The sequence below is a fragment of the Poecile atricapillus genome, chromosome 2, assembly GCF_030490865.1.
Source record: "Poecile atricapillus isolate bPoeAtr1 chromosome 2, bPoeAtr1.hap1, whole genome shotgun sequence".
NCBI classification, from domain to species: domain Eukaryota; kingdom Metazoa; phylum Chordata; class Aves; order Passeriformes; family Paridae; genus Poecile; species Poecile atricapillus.
Window position 1 is genome coordinate 9,802,317 of NC_081250.1, and position 20,168 is coordinate 9,822,484.

At 39.1% G+C, this 20,168-nt stretch overlaps 1 protein-coding gene across 3 annotated transcripts in view; it reads right to left on the minus strand.

Moving 5' to 3' along the window:
• The window catches only part of ESYT2 (extended synaptotagmin 2), an 81,378-nt gene extending 67,471 nt beyond the window's left edge, over positions 1 to 13,907 (minus strand). For all 3 annotated transcript variants that reach the window (XM_058832045.1, XM_058832044.1, XM_058832043.1), the window contains exon 1: positions 13,410 to 13,907. In XM_058832045.1, coding sequence (XP_058688028.1) covers positions 13,410 to 13,763 — 354 coding nt within the window. In that variant the 5' untranslated portion in view covers positions 13,764 to 13,907. The remainder of the gene's footprint in view (positions 1 to 13,409) is intronic.
• Between the last annotated feature and the right edge of the window lie 6,261 nt (positions 13,908 to 20,168).

Sequence of the window (20,168 nt, forward strand, 5' to 3'; positions counted from 1 at the left end):
ATATCTTCCCAGCTCAAAAAAGTATTTTCAAGAATTTTATAAAGTCTCTTCCATGTACAACTAGGCCCTGAGAAGAAAAAAAAAACCAAGTATTTTAATTCTTTTCAACATCAAGGGATGCTGAAGTGAAGTCCACTGCCCTTGTTGCCACATATGATTTGCCTTATCTGATACAGTCCTGACTGCTCAACATATTTGAGACATCATTAGGACATCAATGCTAAGCTGCTAAACTTCATTTTTTAAAAACACATTAAAGATATCTCTTTTAACTGAACAGTTTAAGATTGCATTGGGTGTGTGTGACAAGGTTTTGAGAGCAGGTGAAAAATTAGGGCCACAGAGGTGGCTTCTGAGGGAAGTTGCCAGAACCTCTCCCTATAGAGTTATTTTCCTATTTCCCTCCCAAGAAAGCCAATGTCAGCTCCAAGATGGACCAGCAGCCAGCTGCTGCTGGACAAGGCCGAGCCCAGCAGCAATGGTGACAGCACCCCTGTGAAAATTTCAGAAGACAGAAGAAAAAAAAGTAATTATTGCACAGAAGTAATTCTGCCCAGGGAAAAGTGAAAACATGAGAGAAACAACTCTGCAGACACCAAGGTCAGTGAAGAAGGAGGGGAAGAGGTGCTCCAGGTGCCAGAGCTGAGATTCCCCTGCAGTCCATGGAGGAGAAGGTAGTGAATGAGGAAGAAAGTGAAGCTCAGGAAAGAAGTAGGGGTAGGAGAAGGTGTTTCTAAATATTTGTTTTACTTTGCATTATCCTAGTCTGATTTGATTGGTAAAAATCTCAGTTGATTTCTCCAGTTTGAGTCTGTTTTGCCCATGTTGGTAACTGATGGGTGATGTCTCTTCCTGTCCTTATCTCAACCCTCAAGGTTTTCCATTGCATTTTTCTCCCTGTCCAGCTGAGGAGGGGAGTGATAGAACAGCTTTGGTGGGCATTTGGCATCCAGCCAGGGTCAAACCACAACAATTGAAATTAAGTTGTAAACTATGGTGGGGGAAAAAAAGGGTTTTTAATGTATTTATTTCATTTGTCATAAGCTCATATTGTTAGTTGCTTTTAAAATAGTGACATCTCAAATCCGTTGCCACTGACTAATCTGATTCAAGAGTTTTTTCTATTTTACTTTCTCGGTGGGAGATCACAATGTAAGAGCCTTATTTATATATTGTCTTCTCCACTGGAACATCACAGACAGCAATGTTATTTCCATGTGGCTGACAATGCAAACAACCACAGTAGCAGAAAGCAGAGCTGGAGTTCATAACTTTGCTGGAAAAGAAAACTAGAACAAATGAAAACTCAAGACAACTGTGGTTGACAAAAAGAAAAACCATTTCCCCAAGCGCTGCAAGTCTCCACCAAGAAAGTAAATGACCTTGTAAGTTCTTACATGTTAAAACTAAACTAGAATCTTGTGTGTTACATGGGAAACAAGAATCAGAACTTTACAGCAAAGGAATTCCAGAGTGATTTGTCAGAGCTTAAAACCCATTAATTTTAGGAACACTGATGAACTAATCTTCTCTCTCTGGCAAGTGAATACATTCTACTGCTCTCCAATAAACTGAACCTACAGTTAATCAGCTTGCTCCCTGAGGACAGAGATGTGAATCAAGCTTATTTCAGTCAAGGATAAACGCTTTAAAGCTGCAATCACTTCCATCCCTTGAACAGGGTTCATTTCAAGCACCAATAACCCCACTTCGAACACTAAAAAAAGTTGTACAAAATATCTGCTAAATAGTCTACATCCCAAATATCAAACTCACTCAAAGTGAATGAAACTTAGGTGTCTCCCACCAGAGCCAGTACAGACTGTCTTCAAGTATCCCTTCTAATTTTCCTATTGCCCATTTCCCTTGGTAAATGTTTTAACATCATCTAAAATTGTCCATTAGCCCTCAATGGTCCTGTCTGCACTTACTCCCAAACAAGAACTGCCACCTACAATTGTCTGCCACTCCTACATCGTATCCAGAGCACCACTGTGCATACCCTCTCCCCAAACCCAACAGAGGTTCAAGCACTCTGTCAGATTTACTGTCATGGTGTTAGTACAACAGACTTCCTCACTGGCTGTGCCAGAAAACCAAAGAGTTCAGTATGAAGGCAGCAGGTAGCAGGCTGACCAGTAACAACTTCTGTGCACTGAAAGCAAATCACTGAACACTGAAATATTGTTTAAAAGAACACTTTTGTAATTTCTCACCTCTCAAATAGCAAAATAAAAGTACAAATTCTTATATGAAAACTTTATTTGTAAACTGAGCAACTTCCAAATCAGATCTACTGTCCGGCTGTCACTATGGTTCTGTGTAAATGGATTACTTTAATGAAAGAAAAACAAAAAACTTCATTAGGGCTTTTGTTGTTCAGCAAATCAAAAGTAACAAAATTAACAGATTGGTAACATTTTGGTTATTCACTTGAATACACAAAAAATGGGACACATAGGAAAGAAATGTCAACTATAATTGCAAAACTTTCAAAACACAAAGGACTTGAAAAACAATTGTTTGGCAAGTATATTTGGTTATTATATGTCTATGTTAGGACCTGAAAACAACACAGGCATATATATGCAACTTTTCAAAAAGCTTTATACATAGCCAAACGTAGCAGAAAAGTATTTCCCATTATAAACACTTGCACAAACATGACAGAAATAAGTGACTTTATCAAATGAACATGGACAGTTTAGGCATATTCACATCAACACTGTACTCATACCTAGCACAATCTTAAGAGAAAAAAGAAACCCAAACACTTTCAATAGTCCGAATATCTTCCCTAAAATATAAATCAATATAAAGATTAGCATGAACAAATAGAGAACAAGAAATTACTACAATTTAATCTAATATATCAATCTCTATTGAATATTCTTTTAACACATACAAGTCAGATGACTGAACACTGGTTTTCTGCTCCCCCCATGAAACACTCTCTTATCATTTCCTGGCTGCCATTTGATATTTAACTGGCAGAGGGTGGGTGGGTGGAAAGCGTTCTTTTTCTAGTTCAAGTATTTTAGGAGAAAGTCATTGAGTGAGGAACACCACATTTTAAGATATAAATTTAGACTGCATCATAAAATTTATTACTAGACTAAGGCAACTTCCTAGCCACACACAAGAGAGAATTTAGCATTCTACTTCAACAATTAGCAAGATGAATCAATAGACTGGTGGAGGAGGGAAGACTTGCCTCAAAACAAACTACAATTTTTCAAAATTCTGGACCAGCAAGATTACTGCATCAGGAAATACTACCAAATTAAGAGAAAACATTTCCTTATTTGAAGTATCACTACATTCATTACATTAACAGTCAGCTTGAAACATACAGAGAGCTCAAACATGCTAAATACCAAAAAGTCCTGAGAGTTTGCCCTGTTAAGTCACCACAAAAACTCACAGCTCAGAACATGTCTTCTAATACTCTTTCCTGCAGAAAAAAAATCAAACCACAGGAGTCGAGTTTTTGGATATGAAGCTGTAAAATTATTCACTAGTCTACTGCACTCCTTTCCCAAATGTCAATCAATGTAAAACCACCACATCCACAGAGTAGGGTATGTGAAGAAAGGCATCTAAAAGGGCACAGACACAGGGTTTTTTTCTATCAAGCTATGAAGACCTGAAATAAAGCATGAAGAACCACACAGTACAAAGAAACAGTAATAATGCTTAAATGTAAAGCAAACTCTGAGTTCCCTGATCTGTGAAGTTCCATTCCAGTTCTCCCCCAAAATGTTTTCCTCCATACAATTAATTTGTTTTTAGTAAGCTGTTTTTAAAAAGATCACCTACAAACTTTGAAAGCAGAATTGTGAATCATAACACTGCGTAATTAATTCAAATCAGAGCAATCAAGGTTTTACAGCTACCTTCATGCTTCAGCATATCCTGAATTTACTTTTAAAATGAAAAAGGAAGACACTGCATTCTTAGACATTCACCTTCTCACTAAGGACTGACCAGACAGTGCATTGTAAATACATTTAATTTTACATTCTGTGTAGCATCTTTCAACATTTTCTCAGAGGAAACTATTTCAGACTGCTTGGATAATTCACTGAGCCAGTATCTAACTAAAGGAATGCAAACAAAGGTTATGAAAACAATAGTGTAGTCTATACTAGACTCAACTGAAGTTTTCACATAAACAGATGCCAAAAGTTATGCAATTTACAATGCAAATATAAATCTCTCAGGTAAAAGTGCTGCAACTGAACTAATGTAAACTCGACTCATGCTGCTATATGATAAGGACAGCCAAATGACAATGCAATTCTTGTCTGTCATATGACAGTTATTTTCAGCCAAGTAAAACTAGTTTAGTGTTTCTAGTATAGTAACAACTTCTTGGTACATAAATCCAAACTGCTTCAGCTGAAAACCGTTAGTCCTGTCTCAGATTTTCACCTCTTAAGGAGAATTTTGTAGTCACATCAGGGTGTAGCAGACAAAACTTTGTACAATGACTCATTATATGGGAACGTTGGTCTTACAAAGGCTATTTATGTAACAGGAGTTCCATCTGAAAAATAGTGTGCTTTAACATTTGCTGCACAGAACTTTTAATACTATCTATTTCGCTGACAGGTATCCGAATGATTTAAAAGGTGCCACTACCTCTCTAAAGACAGCCTCTTTGAAATTTTTTTTCTTGCTAGTACACTTCATATTTAAGCAAATACTTGTATTTTATGCAGAAAAGATTTCTTACCATTTGTAAGCCATAACTCGAGACTGAAAGCTAATTTAAATGACAGCTTAAAACAAAAAGGAAAATGATTGAATAATTCAAGTAAGAAGAGACTTCTGGAGCGCATCCAATCCAACCATGCACTAAAAACACGGTCAACTTTTAAGCTTAATCAAAATACTGAGAGTTTATACACCTGATGATTAGATATCTTAACACAGCTGTTAAAATGTTATAAAATAAGTTAGATACGCAAATTGGCATTATAAGTAGCTCCCATTCAAACTTTGCTTCCCCACAAAGACACCTCAGCAGCATTATTTGCTATCCGTTTTCTAAGAACAGCCTCTTTGTGCAGGCCAATGCTCCCTCTCACTTTAAACCTGAGCACAGGCTTCCGCCACCTCCCTTTTGTAGGCGCTGGCACTTGTGTGGTCTCACAGTAAACTCATGAAACTCATCCAGCTGAACATCCAACTTGGCAGAAAACTCACAATTAGCTGGCCAAGTAAATTCTAATGTTGGCACAAGGTGGCACTGAGAAAGTGCAGTTGGATGCAGAACACCCTTTTTGTCAGGAGTGCACATTTACTTCATTCTGAAACTGCAGAATCAAGCCCTTCACTAACTCCCCTGGATCCTCTCTGCTGCAAGCATGAACGCAGAGCAGGGCCTACAAATAAAATTTAAATTATCCTAAATAAGGACCCAGTAGAAAGAAGCTTTAAAATTCCTATGGCTGCTCTAATTTTTAACTGTATCACAGGAAGCACACAGAGAGAACAAACCAACCAACCAAAACCCATGCCATTTAAAATGAAAGGAAATAAAAACTCCATCAATGTAACGAAGACTAAAAGACATGAAACTTGGTAAAGCTGTTGAGAATAAAACACTAGAATTGGCTGGGGATAGGTATCAAATGATGTGCAAGAAGGCTTAGGAATACCTCTTTTCCTCCCTCTTCCAGGCACCCTATTAATGGGATTCAAGAAGAGATGGGACACAGCTTCTTACCTGAACCCTGACATTAGGATGGAAATTATAAGGTCTTTATAAAGGAACCAGGGATCAAAAATCCTTTCTTTGATCTTGAGAAAAGATCTTGAAAAGCTGAGGTAAATGGAACAGACTTCCCAAGGCTAGTGTGCTCATTTAACACAGGCCCCTAAAGCCAGGAAATGAGTCCTAATTCTTGAACCTTGCTTTTGTAATGAGGTCCTTACAAAGCAAGTTAAATCTGAATTAATTCTAGTCAATGGAGTGGAAGCCTACTACCAGATATGTCCCTAGCTGATGGAGTAAGTTTGTACAACCCCTCTTTCCACTCCCGATGATCCATTATTGGCAGCTAAGAAATAGAAAGAACGGCTTATGCCAGAAGAAAACCCAACAAATTTAAGTTAGTTATTTTTAAAAAATAAACAAACATCTTTAATTACACTATCATCTTTTTCTACCCACCCCAACAGAACTTTATGAGAGGTCAAGACCTTCTCAAAAAAAGTTAAGACTGTCTAAGGAATGAAAGTTTAGATCCTCCTTTTTTTTATTTTCTTCCCTACAAAACAAGAAAAGCATTTAGCGTATGGCAGATGGAATCAAAGAAGGGTCCTGGATCAGTTCATGCTATCTTGGACAACTACAAAGTCTGTCAAACACATAAATCTGGCAACTGGGTTTCACCATTTTACACACTTTTAGCAAATTCTTGGTTTAATTCCTCCCTCTTTTTTCTTATCAAACATTTTCTTTCTCAACTTCACAGAACTCTTCCCTCACTCAACTGAAAAAAGTCTTACCCAGAATCAAAGTGCCATATAATCTAAAAGCTATACAAATGATAAAGTGTCAGACTTGTCTAAACAGTTCAGCTTCAGAATCTACTGAATTCAGTTGTTTCAAATAATAATACATTACTCTTATCAAAACCCCTTACTCTTATCAAAACACTTTCCTCAGTGTTATTCACATTTAATTCTACATTGAACAAACCAACTCTGTATATATATATCCTTTATTTTCATTGAGTGTTCACAAACAGCAGCCAAAGATAAGAATTTAATTTTTTTTTTCTTTGAAGTGGCACAGTATTTACCCTGAATGTGCAAAAGCAGCCCTACACATCCTACATTTGAAATTCTGCTGACCTTTCAAGCTTGGTACATAACCCTTAGAAGCTGGACACTGCTAGGCCACAGGAAAGCTCCAAAGCTGCTGGTGTGGTGTCCACTCTCCACTTCCTTAGGAAAGGGTAGTATCAGACTTAATGATATACTTATATAGTATGTGGTATATATATACTTACATTATACATATACACATACACATATATATATATATATGCACACACATATACATACTTATATGTATACATACACACACACTTAAGAGTCCAAGAGTAGAGAAAAGCAAAGACAAAGATAAGATACCACAGGTCAAACAACTCTGTATCTAAACCAGTAATGTCTCATATCAAATCTATTATTCCTGTAGTATGTCCAGATTCATATTCTTTTACCAATTTCCTTTTATCTACATAACAGAACATACTGTATCAGTGGTATAGATCAATTCATAATCATTAACTTTTGTTTTCAAAATCTTATATATAGTTATAAGACTCTGACAAACTCATTTCAGTCACTACAGAGGATATTTAGAAATTAGCATTCTTTTGAAACTTGCTATTATTTGAAGTTTAAAAAAACCCAAACCAACAGATTCAGTATGGGTATGTGGCCAGCAAAGCTCAAAAGAATTTATGCCAAAGACAATTTCAGCAACTAGAGAAATAGTGATGAATTGATAAATGGGAGATAAAATATTTTGGTTTATATTAAAATTTAAGTTAAAGAATTTTATCTTACCAGAAACAACACGCCACCTCTTCTTTCATTTTGAAGAAAAAGAACAGGACACCAAAGAATTGTTTTGAACACATTGAATGTATAAAACAGGCTTTCATTACTATAAACTGCAATGAAAATGTTTTGACAATAATCCTGAGTCAACTTTATTTCCCTGAAAGCTCTAATGTTAAAAAATAAATAAATAAAAAAAATCTTAGATTGCATACTCCACCACAATATGATATGCCAACAATCTCAAAAAGCAGTTGTAATTTGAAGTGAGAAGAATCTTGTAGAAGAGGCAGAAAAGGTTGACTGTTATCCTAGATTTCTTTTTCTTCCACAAAACCTCAGCCTCTACAGACAAGATTTTTCTGACTCCTGCATTTTCAAGTATGGTTAAAGATGGGCTGCTCCTTATACGCAAAGGCACTTAGGCATGGAAATAACACTACCAGACTAAAAGGTAAAACTAAAAAATACCAAACAAGCAAACAAAAAAAACTTAAGAGACGTGTAAACATCTTCCATAGTTATTCACACAAACTACATATTTAAAGAATATTTACAGTAGTCCCAAAACTCAGTAGTAATTTTTATGGAATAATAATTTGTTAGATGAAAAAATAACGCATTATACATACATATTTAGAAAGCCTGTGTCACCTACATAGAGTTCAAGAGGTGTACTAATACTTGCAGGCTGCTGTTTTTCTTCAGTAGTTTGGTATGTTCATAAACATGAACTTAACATGTGGGTTTCTACCAAAAATATTTAGAAAAGGGATCCTTATATATGAATCATATCGTGAGGCTCACCACATTACTACCTGAGAAAAGGTGTTTTGGGACATCAAATCACTCAGCACTCAAATCACTATCATCTCAGCATAGGTTTAACACACTCAACTTGAAAACTGAGGAACAAGGAGATAGGATCTATTGTCCAATATCATTTCTTTTTTCCCCCTTTGGTTCTCCATTCCCAAACCCATAATTTAGACTTCTCTTAACTATGGGGGGCTCTTAAGATGCCACCCAGGTTACCTAAATTTCAAGAAGTGATACTGAACCAGATAAACTTCTTCCTTTAAGGAAAAAGCCCAACCATAAAAACACACACAACCCACAATACACATATATGCATATTCCTATACTGTGAATCAGCTAGTACAGAATGCAGTTTAAAATGAAAAATAATCAGGCAGAAGAAGGACACAGAGTTCAGCTGTTAAGTATTCACAAGTTACTACTGTAACCGTACTCACACCTCTTCACCCTTTCTCGATGCAGGCTGGCAGCCCAGAGCAATGGGCACCTACAGTAATCTGCACCCAAACTGATTAGACCCTGCTTAACATTAAGGTACTGTACATGAGAGTAATTTTTCTTATAAATCACCCCCTGGTAAATTCCATCTAATATGCTCAACTAAGCTGGAGAATGGATTAGAAGTATGTGTCATAATGTCTCAGTATGCTGTAGAAAAACCCCCCTACAGTTCCTACAGCTGCAGCAATAACAGCAGTAACCAAAGGTATAACGAGAAGAGGAACATCTTTTTCTTCCAGAGCAAATAGCACACATTGTACTGCTGAAGTCCACCTGTTCGTTAAGTTTACTGAGTACATAACATCCCCCAGCAGGGATTCTTTAGAGACTCCTGTCCTGAACCATCTAAGATCTAGTTAGCAAGTTTGATTCTGTATCATCAAGAAATCCACACAAGAGCATAACCACCTGAATCTTCTCTGCCAATGTCACTCACTACAGCTGTGATCCTGCAGTTAGAGCTACTGAACCACTTCCACAAATGCTGGCTCTGCCTTTCCAATATCAGTAAAAACCAAAGACTTTGTTACTCTAACCATATAACTGGACATTAACTCCTTTCTCTACGTGTAGCAGTGGTATAGTAGTTCAGTGGTGTCACACAATACTCACAATCTGCAAAAACTTCACACATATTCCAATGAGAAACAAGACCTATCAGATCTCTTCACAATTGTACCCCAAATAAGTTTGATTAAAAAGGTGATGACACCTATTTAGATTTAGGCAGGCTTTTTCCTTTCTCTTAAGTAGATGAGAAAATAAAACAAGAAAAAAAACAAAAACAACAACATAAAATCACTTCAAACTAGAACAGAAACTTAAGCAAGTGTGGAGGACCCAAAATGGCACAGCAGACTTGCAATTAAAGTTCTAGCACGTCACTACTTTTACTACAATCACACAGCATTTCAATTTCTGTATAATACATATTTAGGATTACAAAAAATGGTCTAAATCTGTTTTCAGAATCAATTCTTTAAAAATGCTAAGATTTGTTCCTATTTTGGTCACCTGCTGATTGTTGACAAGACTGCACACAGGTACAGTTCCTGGTACCAGGCCAAATTTACATTTAATCTAGGGAAAACAAATTCAGCATGGCTTTTTATCTGTATATTGAAGAAAACAGCAACCAAAGTTTCACTAATCCAAAAGCATGTTGAACACGATATGTTGGCATGTTATGAAAGTGGCACTAGGCAACAGGAACCACTGCTAAAATGGAAAAATTAGATAAACTTTTTGGCTGATCTGAGAAAGAACAAAGTAAATTTGCTATACTCCTTGGATTATTAAACTCCACTGCCGCTTTTAAAATAAAAGACAACATGATACCTGACCTTTAAAAACTTAAGAGTCCTGCTGTCCTACCTTTGCTCCTCTATGTAGTGGTACTTAAATTGCCACTTTCCTTATATACACATTTGTGTCTAAATGACATTCATTGCAGTATAAAATACATCTGGTGCATAAAAAAGATGCAACTAAAGGGGAAATGTCTTTCTTTAAAGACCTTTTCATGTATTAAAATGTCTTTAAATAAAGACAATTTTGATCTCCAGTTCTTTCTCATTGTAAGTTCTGCTGCATAGTTCTGAATTATTTGGAAAAGCACCCACCTCTGCTCCCTCCTACCCTATATAATCCATGACACCTTTCAAACATGCAGCAGAGCTATAACTACATGTTAGCAAGTCTATGAGTACAGATCTTGGTTTTTTAAGACAGTAAACGCAGTATTTTTCACTGCATACTTATTTGTAGTTAATTCTGTGTTAACATTTTAAGTAACCTAACTTGTATTCACGTTGAATTAACTCATTTTACATGCACAGTACAGAATATTCCTGACATATAACCACCTGCTCGTGGAAGAAGTAAATCTAACTTAGGAAACTAAAAATTAACATTACAAACTCTATCTAGTGTGGTGGCACAACAGCATCATTTTCAAACTGCAACCGAGCATACTGCCAGCAGAAAAACATTCTCCTGAAATAATCACTTTCTTAAAAATAAATAACGAAATGCAGTATTACTGAGTTCTTAATATGAACCACCAAAGCAACAAACAATACCCATGTGTGTGGGGAAAGAGAATCATACTTAACACACAAAGCTAAAGCTCTTCTCCAATCAAAGGCCCAGGAAGATACCACACATCAAATAAGTCTTTGATATACCACACAATTTTAGTTGAAAAATTATTACACCTCAGTATCAGTCCCAGAAGAGTACAAAGTTTCCTATATTTAAAATACAGCATTGTCCTATTCAAGCAACTTAAATTTTATTTCCATAATTAGAAACCAGCAGAAAATACTTCAGTTTGGAGTTCACACTGAGATGGAGAAAGCTGATCCCTATTAGACGTGTCAGGTTCCATCCAGTAGCTGTTATTTCAAATATGACCGAAATTCATAAATCTCCAGGAAAATACACATAATGCAGAAGGAAGAACAACAGCAGTTTTTCAAGACACATTAAGGAAGCAGCATAAGACTCATATAAGTCTTAAGGACTATGACAGCAGACACTGAAAACCATTGTTAAGCTAAGCAGACCTTCAGTTTTCAGATGTCTTCTGTTTTCTAGATTACATTCATTCTGGAAGCTACTGTTATTTTTAAGAAGGATGCTTCCAGAACATAGCAAATACATCAGCAGAAAGAAAAGAACCAAGACCTTTAAAATTTAAGAACATGGATAAAGAGGGAGGAAAAAATAAAAACAAAAAAAAAAAAAATCTGCTGAAAGAAAATTCTACATCCATTTGCCAACAGTTGTGTGAGAGGGTCACACTTTTGGGAAACCCTGCATATTGATCAGTTGGTTTCTCACGACAACATAGGATATATTCAGTTGCTTGCAGCCAGCACTTAATTTTTTTTGCCTCTGACTTCAATCACAAGGCCCCTTTCTAAATCTTTAGTTATTTGGACAACTCCACACATAAATTAATTGTCATTTTATCAAATGTAACAAATTGCAACTTAAAATAAAACTTACACACAGTACTAAGCTTGAATACCTACCACTTAGTCATCAGCAGATTGTTACTATATACAAACCTCCACTACAAATCTAGCTTCAATTAATTAATTTTAAATGCATCGTCAGAACATTTCCATTATAATGCTGTGTGATTACAGGAAAAAATCAAACACAACACACAGGTAATGTAAGAGCTATTAACTACATTATTTGAGACTTACATCTCTGCTTCAAGAGGTAAAAACATTTAATTTCTCCTGCACACTGTACTCATTTTTATCATGATCTTCCACCAGAACTTTGACAAAAGATACGATGAAACAGGAGTAAGACTCCAGTCTCACACCTACCCACTCTATTCTCTCCTTTAACTTCCTTGGTAGAGCTAGAACAGGTCACATCAGGTATTGCAATCTGATCACATGAAAACAGCTACTTGGACTCATCATATCAATACTGCTGGATGCACAGTCACTGCAGAGCCCCCAGGAGAGATGTGAGTGACTATAGTCAGGAGCAGAGAGTAGTCAATAAAGGAATTGCACGCAAAGAATCAGCAGAAACCCTCAAGACTTCAGGTATGGGCACTAAGAGAGCAGCAAGCTCTGCACAGCGCATCACAGGGGCAGAGCAGGGCACAGGGAGGCCTGGATGCACACTGACACTGGCAGCTGGCAGCCGCATCAAAAACATCATTAATCCTCCAAAGCAGAAATTACAAACAAAACGTATTCAACTTTGAAGCTGGATTTAAGCTTAAAAAAAAAATAAAAATAAAATAAAATAATTAAGATTAGTACTGAAGACCTAGGAGAAAGACTAAAACTTTCAAAGAAGATTCGGAGAAAGCCTTTTGAAAAACCCACCACAGCCCCTGTACCTTAACCCTCATGTCACAGCCCCAAAACCACTCAGGAACACCGCCTCACTTCTGGTTCATCCCCCATTTGGTAACACTCTCCTGAAAGACCTAACCGCATTAAGAACCCGATTCTATTTCCCTCTCATCTCAACTTTGTAGGAACGGCCCATGCCGCGACATCCGCCTTCTGCTGAGAGACCGCGCTAGAACCAAGCCGCGCGTGTCACTGGCACCTGAGGGGAAATAAAGCCAAACCCCGCAGCAAAGTTTATTTCTGCGAGGGGAACCCCGGCCACGGCAGGCTCAGGCTGTCACCGCCGTCAGCGCCGCGGACACGGAGAGGCCACCCCAGCGGAGGGAGAAAGGGAGGGAAGGGACACGCTGCCCGTCCGCTCCCGCCGCTGCACCGTCTCGGAAGAGGCTGGCTAACCGGGACAAGCAGCCACAGGGCGCGGGAGATGCAATGTCCTCACCCCTCCCGCCAGGCCGGCTCTGGGGCTCCGGCCTCCGGCCTGTGGCACAACCCCGCGGGCCGGGGCGGGGGGCACCGCGGCGGGGCCGGGTGTCACGCAGGTCCCGGAGAGGTAACAGGCCCCGGCCCGGCGGGCGCGAGTGCCCGCGGCAGCGCCGAAGGGTGTTGGCCACTCACCCACGCAGGCAGATCCGCGGAGGAGACGCTGAGCCGCACCGCCTCCTCCTCGTCCTCCAGGAAGGCGAGCGCCCGGCCCAGGCGGGAGCTCTTGCCGCCGCGGTGCCTGCGGATCCAGAAGAGCCCGCACAGGGCGATGAGCACCCAGCTGAAGCTCAGCCCCAGGTAGCCCAGCACATACACGGGGAAGATCAGCACGAAGCTCCTCGCAAACTGCGACACCAATCCCGTCACGTCCACGCTCAGCAGCGGTGGAGGCGACTCCGGCACAGGGTCCGCAGCCGCCGCGTTCTCCGCGGCGGGATCCGCGGCGGACCCCGCGCCAGGGGGCTGCTTGGCGGCTGCCCCGCTCATGCTACCGCAGCGGCGGCTCCTACTGCTGCTGCCGCTCCTCTCGCTGCTCCTCCTCCTGGGGCGCTGGCTGCGAGCGGGCAGGGGGCAGGGCGGCGGCGGCGCCTCCTCGCATCCCGCGCCCGGCCCCGCTCACCGCGCTCCGGCACCACCCGCCGCCGCTTCCGGGCTCGGCCGGCCCAGCTCCGAGCGCCGCTGCCGCCGGGAGGAGGCGGCTCGGCCCCGGCCGCCGCTATTGGCGCCCGGCCGCCGCACGAACGCCTCTGCTCGCCGCCGCCCCCGCCCCGGGCAGCCTCTTCCCCTCCCCTCCGCCGCTCGCTCATCCGTCCCTCGCAGGCCTGCCCGGGAAGCGCGGGTTCGCGCTGTGCCGGACCCGTGTCCGCTCCGGGCCACGGCCATCGCTCCGCGGCCTCAGGGAATGCGGGAAGACGAGTGCGGCTCCGAGGGCACCGCCAGGAAAGAGACTCTCGGTGGGTGGCAGGAGCAGGACGAGCGTGCCAAGGCTCGTGTGCGCTTCCTCATGGGCAAACCACACCGTCTCCCATTCTCTTCAGTCACGTACGAGGCTGGATGGTTTCTACCTGTTACGCCCTTCGATAATGACCTTCGTGTCTCGTTTTGTTCCCTGTTGATGGGTGTTATTAAAGGAGAGACTGATCAGTGCCTCAGAGGAGCCAGACGCTGGTCACTCCGCGCCTTAGTTACAACAGGTGTTTCCTGAAGCTTTGCTCACACATCCTCCCATAAAGCTGCCTCCTCTGTCATGTTGTTAACACACGAATGCCGAGGGTGGCACCTTGGGATTTGTTAAACCCAAAAAGCTGATTTTATAACAGGCTTGTGTCCTGTATCCCTTTAACACCTGGTTCCCACACCACTCCTCCTATCATTCTTTACCTTTTCAAGTAACTTCAGTATACTCGGCAGTTTCATAAGAGGCAGCTGGTGCTTGTCCTTAGTTGTGTACTAATCCGTTTGCTGGTACACACTCGCAGATTAAACTCTGCATTCACCAGGAGTTTGGTTTTGGTGTTGATTTTTATTATTATTTTTGAGGTTTTATTTTTTTGTTTCTTTGGTTTGTGTTTGTTTGTTTGTTTTGTAGGTTTTTTGTTGGGTTTTTTGTTTGTTTGTTTTATTTTTGTTTTAAATAGCTAACCTTTCACTTAGAGGGAATAAGGATCTTTTTTCCTTTCTTCAGATGCGAGATTTCACAAAATGTGTAGGACTTTGAAACTCGGTATTTCCACACAGTGAAGAGGGGAGAATGACTTTATCCAATAGGCTGAAAAATTATGAAAACACACACAAATGGTCAAATAGGAAAGCTGTATAAGCTTTATTTTATTAGGAAGTGAAAGTGACCTCATCTCAATCATCCAGAGAAAGGGAAAGTCAAAAAGGCAATGGCATCAAAGGAAAAGTTGTTTCCTTAGTGTGGCACAGCAAACTTGGAAAAGGAATCAATACTTTGACATCTCAATGTGGTGTTCTGTTTTCCCATCTTTCCAAAATCCCTCCATGCCTGCCGTCAGACTCAGTGGACCACTCTAAAGTAAAACAATTTCTGGCCATAGACTCTTGCTTATCTTTACTTCCTCTTTACCACTGACACTGTATGTTCCCCATCTGTATATTTTAGATTCAGAACAACCAAATGATACAAAAAGATGTAATAAAATCAGTGATTTACAACTAGGTGGTAATCCAAGATTTGAAATTATAATTTACTTTGGGTCTTCTAGAGAACCCAAAACACCTACAGGCCATAACCATGAAGGAACTGAAGAGCACCATAAGATGCTAGGGGAGCTTGTGACCTTGAACTCAAGGTATCAAGTATGATGCTGTGACCCCTTTGGACACCAATGAAATAAACTACAGTAAATCTGAGTGACTTCTTGCATTTATTGAATTCCTCTTCTAATTACTTACTCTGCTTATAGTGTGACTTTAATGTCACTCACTCCTGAGTTTCAGTGTAACACCTAGTACAAGTGGCCAAATTGTATGTTGGCTCCCTCCATTACATCCAACATTATTAATACTCTCTCATTTTTTCCAGTCTTTTGTTCTCAGCCTTGGAGTCCATTGTCCATTTTATTTCCCTATCTGGCCTCACAATGTCTGAATCAGAATACAAGTGTACCACAAATTAAAATGAAAATTCAAAATGAGAGAAAAAAAAGTGATTGAATTAATGTGATATTTGGCAAGTAACACTACCATAAGCTACATATTATTCTGCTCTCATGTATGTCCATCATGTACTTTGAAAATGAGCTGGATATAGAATTTAGAGGACTACCCCATACAGTCAAATTTAATACAATGGAGAAACACAACAGAAAATAAAAATTAATCTTGTAGGAGCATTTAGGATGACAAATGTAATATAATTGTAGACCAGCAGCCTAGCACTGATCCTGTGCAGTGATTAATTAATCCATGTCAAAGTTTGACTAATCAGAACTAAAAGTGGGTGATTATGTGCCAATCAAATAGGAAAGCAGAAATAAGATCTTGTAGCATGAATTTGATAACGTTTATCTGTAACATCAAGAGGAAGTTCTGATAAGGAGGTTACCACTGACTTCTAAGAACTTTTGTAGATAACTGACTTGGGCCCACACAAAATTCTGATGAAGACACTGAGTGGTATGAAATTAGCATAGCCATTGTTGTAATAGAGAAAAAAGAGTCACGTTAAAATCAAGATATAAAGTCTGCTGCTAGGAGATAAATTAGGATTAGTTACTCCATTATAAATTTTTTAATAAAATGTTCTAGATAAACAATAGTTATTTGTTTACTCTAATCTTTTGGTGCAGATAAAGACTTTAATAAATTGCTCAAGAATTTTGGAAATGTTAATTCACATATTTCCTGATCCTATATTTTAATATTTAAAAAGGTAATATTTTGTGCATCAGGATCTCCTGAAGATAATCACTTACAGCCCAGAGATTGCTCTGTCTTCTCCTTAAGTATCCAATAATCAATTGTATTAACTACACAGCTGATTATATATATTTAATTTAGATAACATTTATTCTTCTCACATCCTGCTTTTTTTAGGCCTGTTGCATTATTAGAATTTTAATTAATACTTTTAGTTTGCAACATTCCTTTATACCCATTCTTAGCCATATGTGTTTGCTTCACCTTTTTGCTCCTTCACATGCCATAGCTTTCATTGCAAAGTAGTATTATCCTAAGTTTACCTTTACATTACTTCACCATCAGTTTGCCATGATGGTTTTTTTTTCCAGTAAGTACCAGCTCTACTCTCCAAAATAACTTCCCAAAAGATCTTGTTTGTACATCACTTCTGACAATGTGAAAAATTGGGAAAATTCAGTTTATGTGGTAAAAAAGAAAACCAAAGTTTTCCCAACTTCTTTGGATTTCACACAAGAAAACACGTTTTGGGAGTAATTTTAATTGTTATTTCACAACCATTTTCAGTAACAGTTTATTTCCCTGAAGGACAATATGTGGTATTACACCTTATTTTACCTAACAGTGTTATTTCAGTCTTATGGTTCTCTCTAGATTTTTAGCTACTGAAGAGAATTTTTATTGAAAAGAAATATGAGAATTTTTGCTGAGGAACTTTATCCTTAAAAAAAATTTGAATTATTAATGAAAATATAATTTACATGAAATTTTATCCTAGTAGATTCTCATGTTGGAATACTCTCTACTTCTGTGTTTGATTTTATGCAGCTGTCTCAACCTGCTCCAGATTATCTAGTGTAGACCTCAAATATTTTTGCCTGCTTCAAATTATCTAATATATAGCACAAGGAAGAGTCAAAAGACTATAACATACCTGAGCTTCTGTTTGGAGAAAAACTATGTACGTCTGATCCCTGCTATCACCCAGGCTGGCTTCAGTTTCACTGAATGCATAAATTGTACTCTCATGACAAGAGCCTCAAATATTTATTGCTCCTGAAGACAGAAATACTTTCCACTAAAATGTGTTTCTTAACAAGTTTTCACAATAATTATAGTCTTTTTTTCCCCTCATTGGATTCTTACAAGTTGAAAACTAAAGACATAAACGTAACTGCAGAGATACACATTTTTGCTGTTTTGATTTATGAACCTGGAGGACTAACAGAAGCATTTTTGCACTTTACAGGAGGTCATTTATGTACATCTGATAGTAATATTTAAATTTTGTTCTCATCTTCAAAAGGCGTCAGCAAAAAGTGAATTTTAAAAAGGGGGGGAAGACCCTACAAAGACTAGATCCTAACAAGTTCCTTTCTTCATAAAAAAAAAAAAAACAACAAAACAAAACAAAGGGTTTTTTTCTTAATAATAGAAGAATTTTGGTTTTTTTATTTTTAAACCTGGTGGAAAGTTGCCATTTTGTCCTGTTTTCCCTCTGAGGGGTAATATTTCCAGTAACTTTTTGGTATAATACTGTGATGTGTCATTCCACAGAGGTGAAGACAAACGCAGTATTACTCCACAGGCTTAGAGGAACAACATCAGAAGATAAAAGCAAACAAACAAACAAGTTTATTACTACAGAATATGAAAAGCTGTGCTATTTTATCTTCCTATTTTTCAGATAACAGTGCAGGTGGAGAAGGAGATATATGTACCAAGGCAGACAAGAAGAAAAACCTATAGATGCTAAAATTGTAATAAAATTCTCAGGGCTACCAAACCCCTTGTTTACAACACTTTTCTTGGAAAGAAAATCTAGGGCATCCTTTTATGCTGGCTTTACACAACAGATGTGTGTCACTTTATTGCTCTGTCCACTTGAGTCTAGCCCACATTTTATGAAAGCAGTCAAACCACTCATGTATTTATTTTGCCCACCACATTGGTGACACATTGTAGTTTATTTTAATACATGGTGGATACATTTAAGCACGAACAAATTTTAGCATTGTTATTCTAAAAGTGCTTTTCTACTGTGTAATCTCATGCAGCCATTAAACTTCAGTTTGATCCCTAGGGTTAAGGTTTGAAAAGTTCTTTCCAAACCCTCTATTGGCACTTTCCTACAACTGTATTTTTTGTCTTAGACAAAACTGTCATAGGGCTAAGAAAAAAAAGCTATTAGCAGCCAAAACTGATTTTTTTTTTTCCCCCAGGAAATACATATGCATGTTCTAAAGAGTAGACAAGAGAAAAAGAACTTGAAAAAAAGCTGCTTCTTCTATCCAATTTTTGGTATCACTGTCACATTTGCTTACTTAGTTATATGTGTTTGCTCTGTTGTTGTTAAAAATAAAATTCAGTTTGTTTTGTCCTTCAGTCCCTATACATAGGACAGCATTTCTGTAGAGATCCCTTCCTAAGCAGATGCCTAGTTCAATATGTTTATAACATTGTCACTACTATGGCCAAAGAGCTCTTTGAATTAACCCAAGATGGCTTTTATGCCCATTTTCATTTGTTCAGAAAAGAAAATATAAAATCATAGAGTTATAGGAAAGTTTGGGTTGCAAGAGAGCTTTAAGATCATCTAGTTCCAACTTTCTTGCCATGGGCAGGGACATCTTCCACTAGTCCAGGTTGCTGAGAGCTCCATCCAGCCTGGCCTTGAACACTGCCAGGGATGCAGCATCCACAACTTCTCTGGGCAATCTGTTCCAGTGCCTCACCACCCTCCTCACAGCAAACAATTTTTTTCTCAATATCTAATCTAAATTTATTTTCTTTTAGTTTTCATGCATTCTCCCTTGTCCTATCACCACATGGCCTTCTAAAAAGTCCCTCTCCAGCTTTCTTGCAGGCTCCCCTCAGGTTCTGGAAGGCCACAATTAAATTACCCCAAAGCCTTCTCTTCTCCAGGCTGAACAATTCCAATTCTCTCAGCCTTTCCTTGTAGGAGAGGTGCTCTATCCCCCTTATCATCTTGGTGACTTTCTTAGGACCCTCTACAAGAGGTCCATGTCTCTCTTCTTCTGGGCACCCCAGGGTTGGATGCAATATTCCAGCTGGAGTGTCGCTAGAGTGGAGTTGAGGAAGAGAATCCCCTCCCTCCCCTGCTGCCCATGGGGCTCTGGATACAGCCCAGGATGTGTTTGGATTTCTGGGCTGTGAGTGCCATGGCTGGGTCATGTCCAGCCTCTCACCCACCAGCACCCCCAAGTCCTTCTGGGCAGGGCTGCTCTCATTCTGCTCATTCACAGCCTCTGTGAAATTAGGGGGTTCCTCCAAACCAGGTGCTTATAGATTATTATTGTTCTGCCAAAACTAGATAAATAATGCATAAAAGGCTTATAAATATTTTAGTATCCATAGATGTTTATATTTAGTGGATGTAATTTAGCTCTTAAAAGTCATACTTACTTTTAATGGTGTGTTTGGACTTTTTGTTGTTGTTGTTGGGTTTTGAGTGTGTGCTTTGTTTGTGTGTTTCATTTTTTTCCA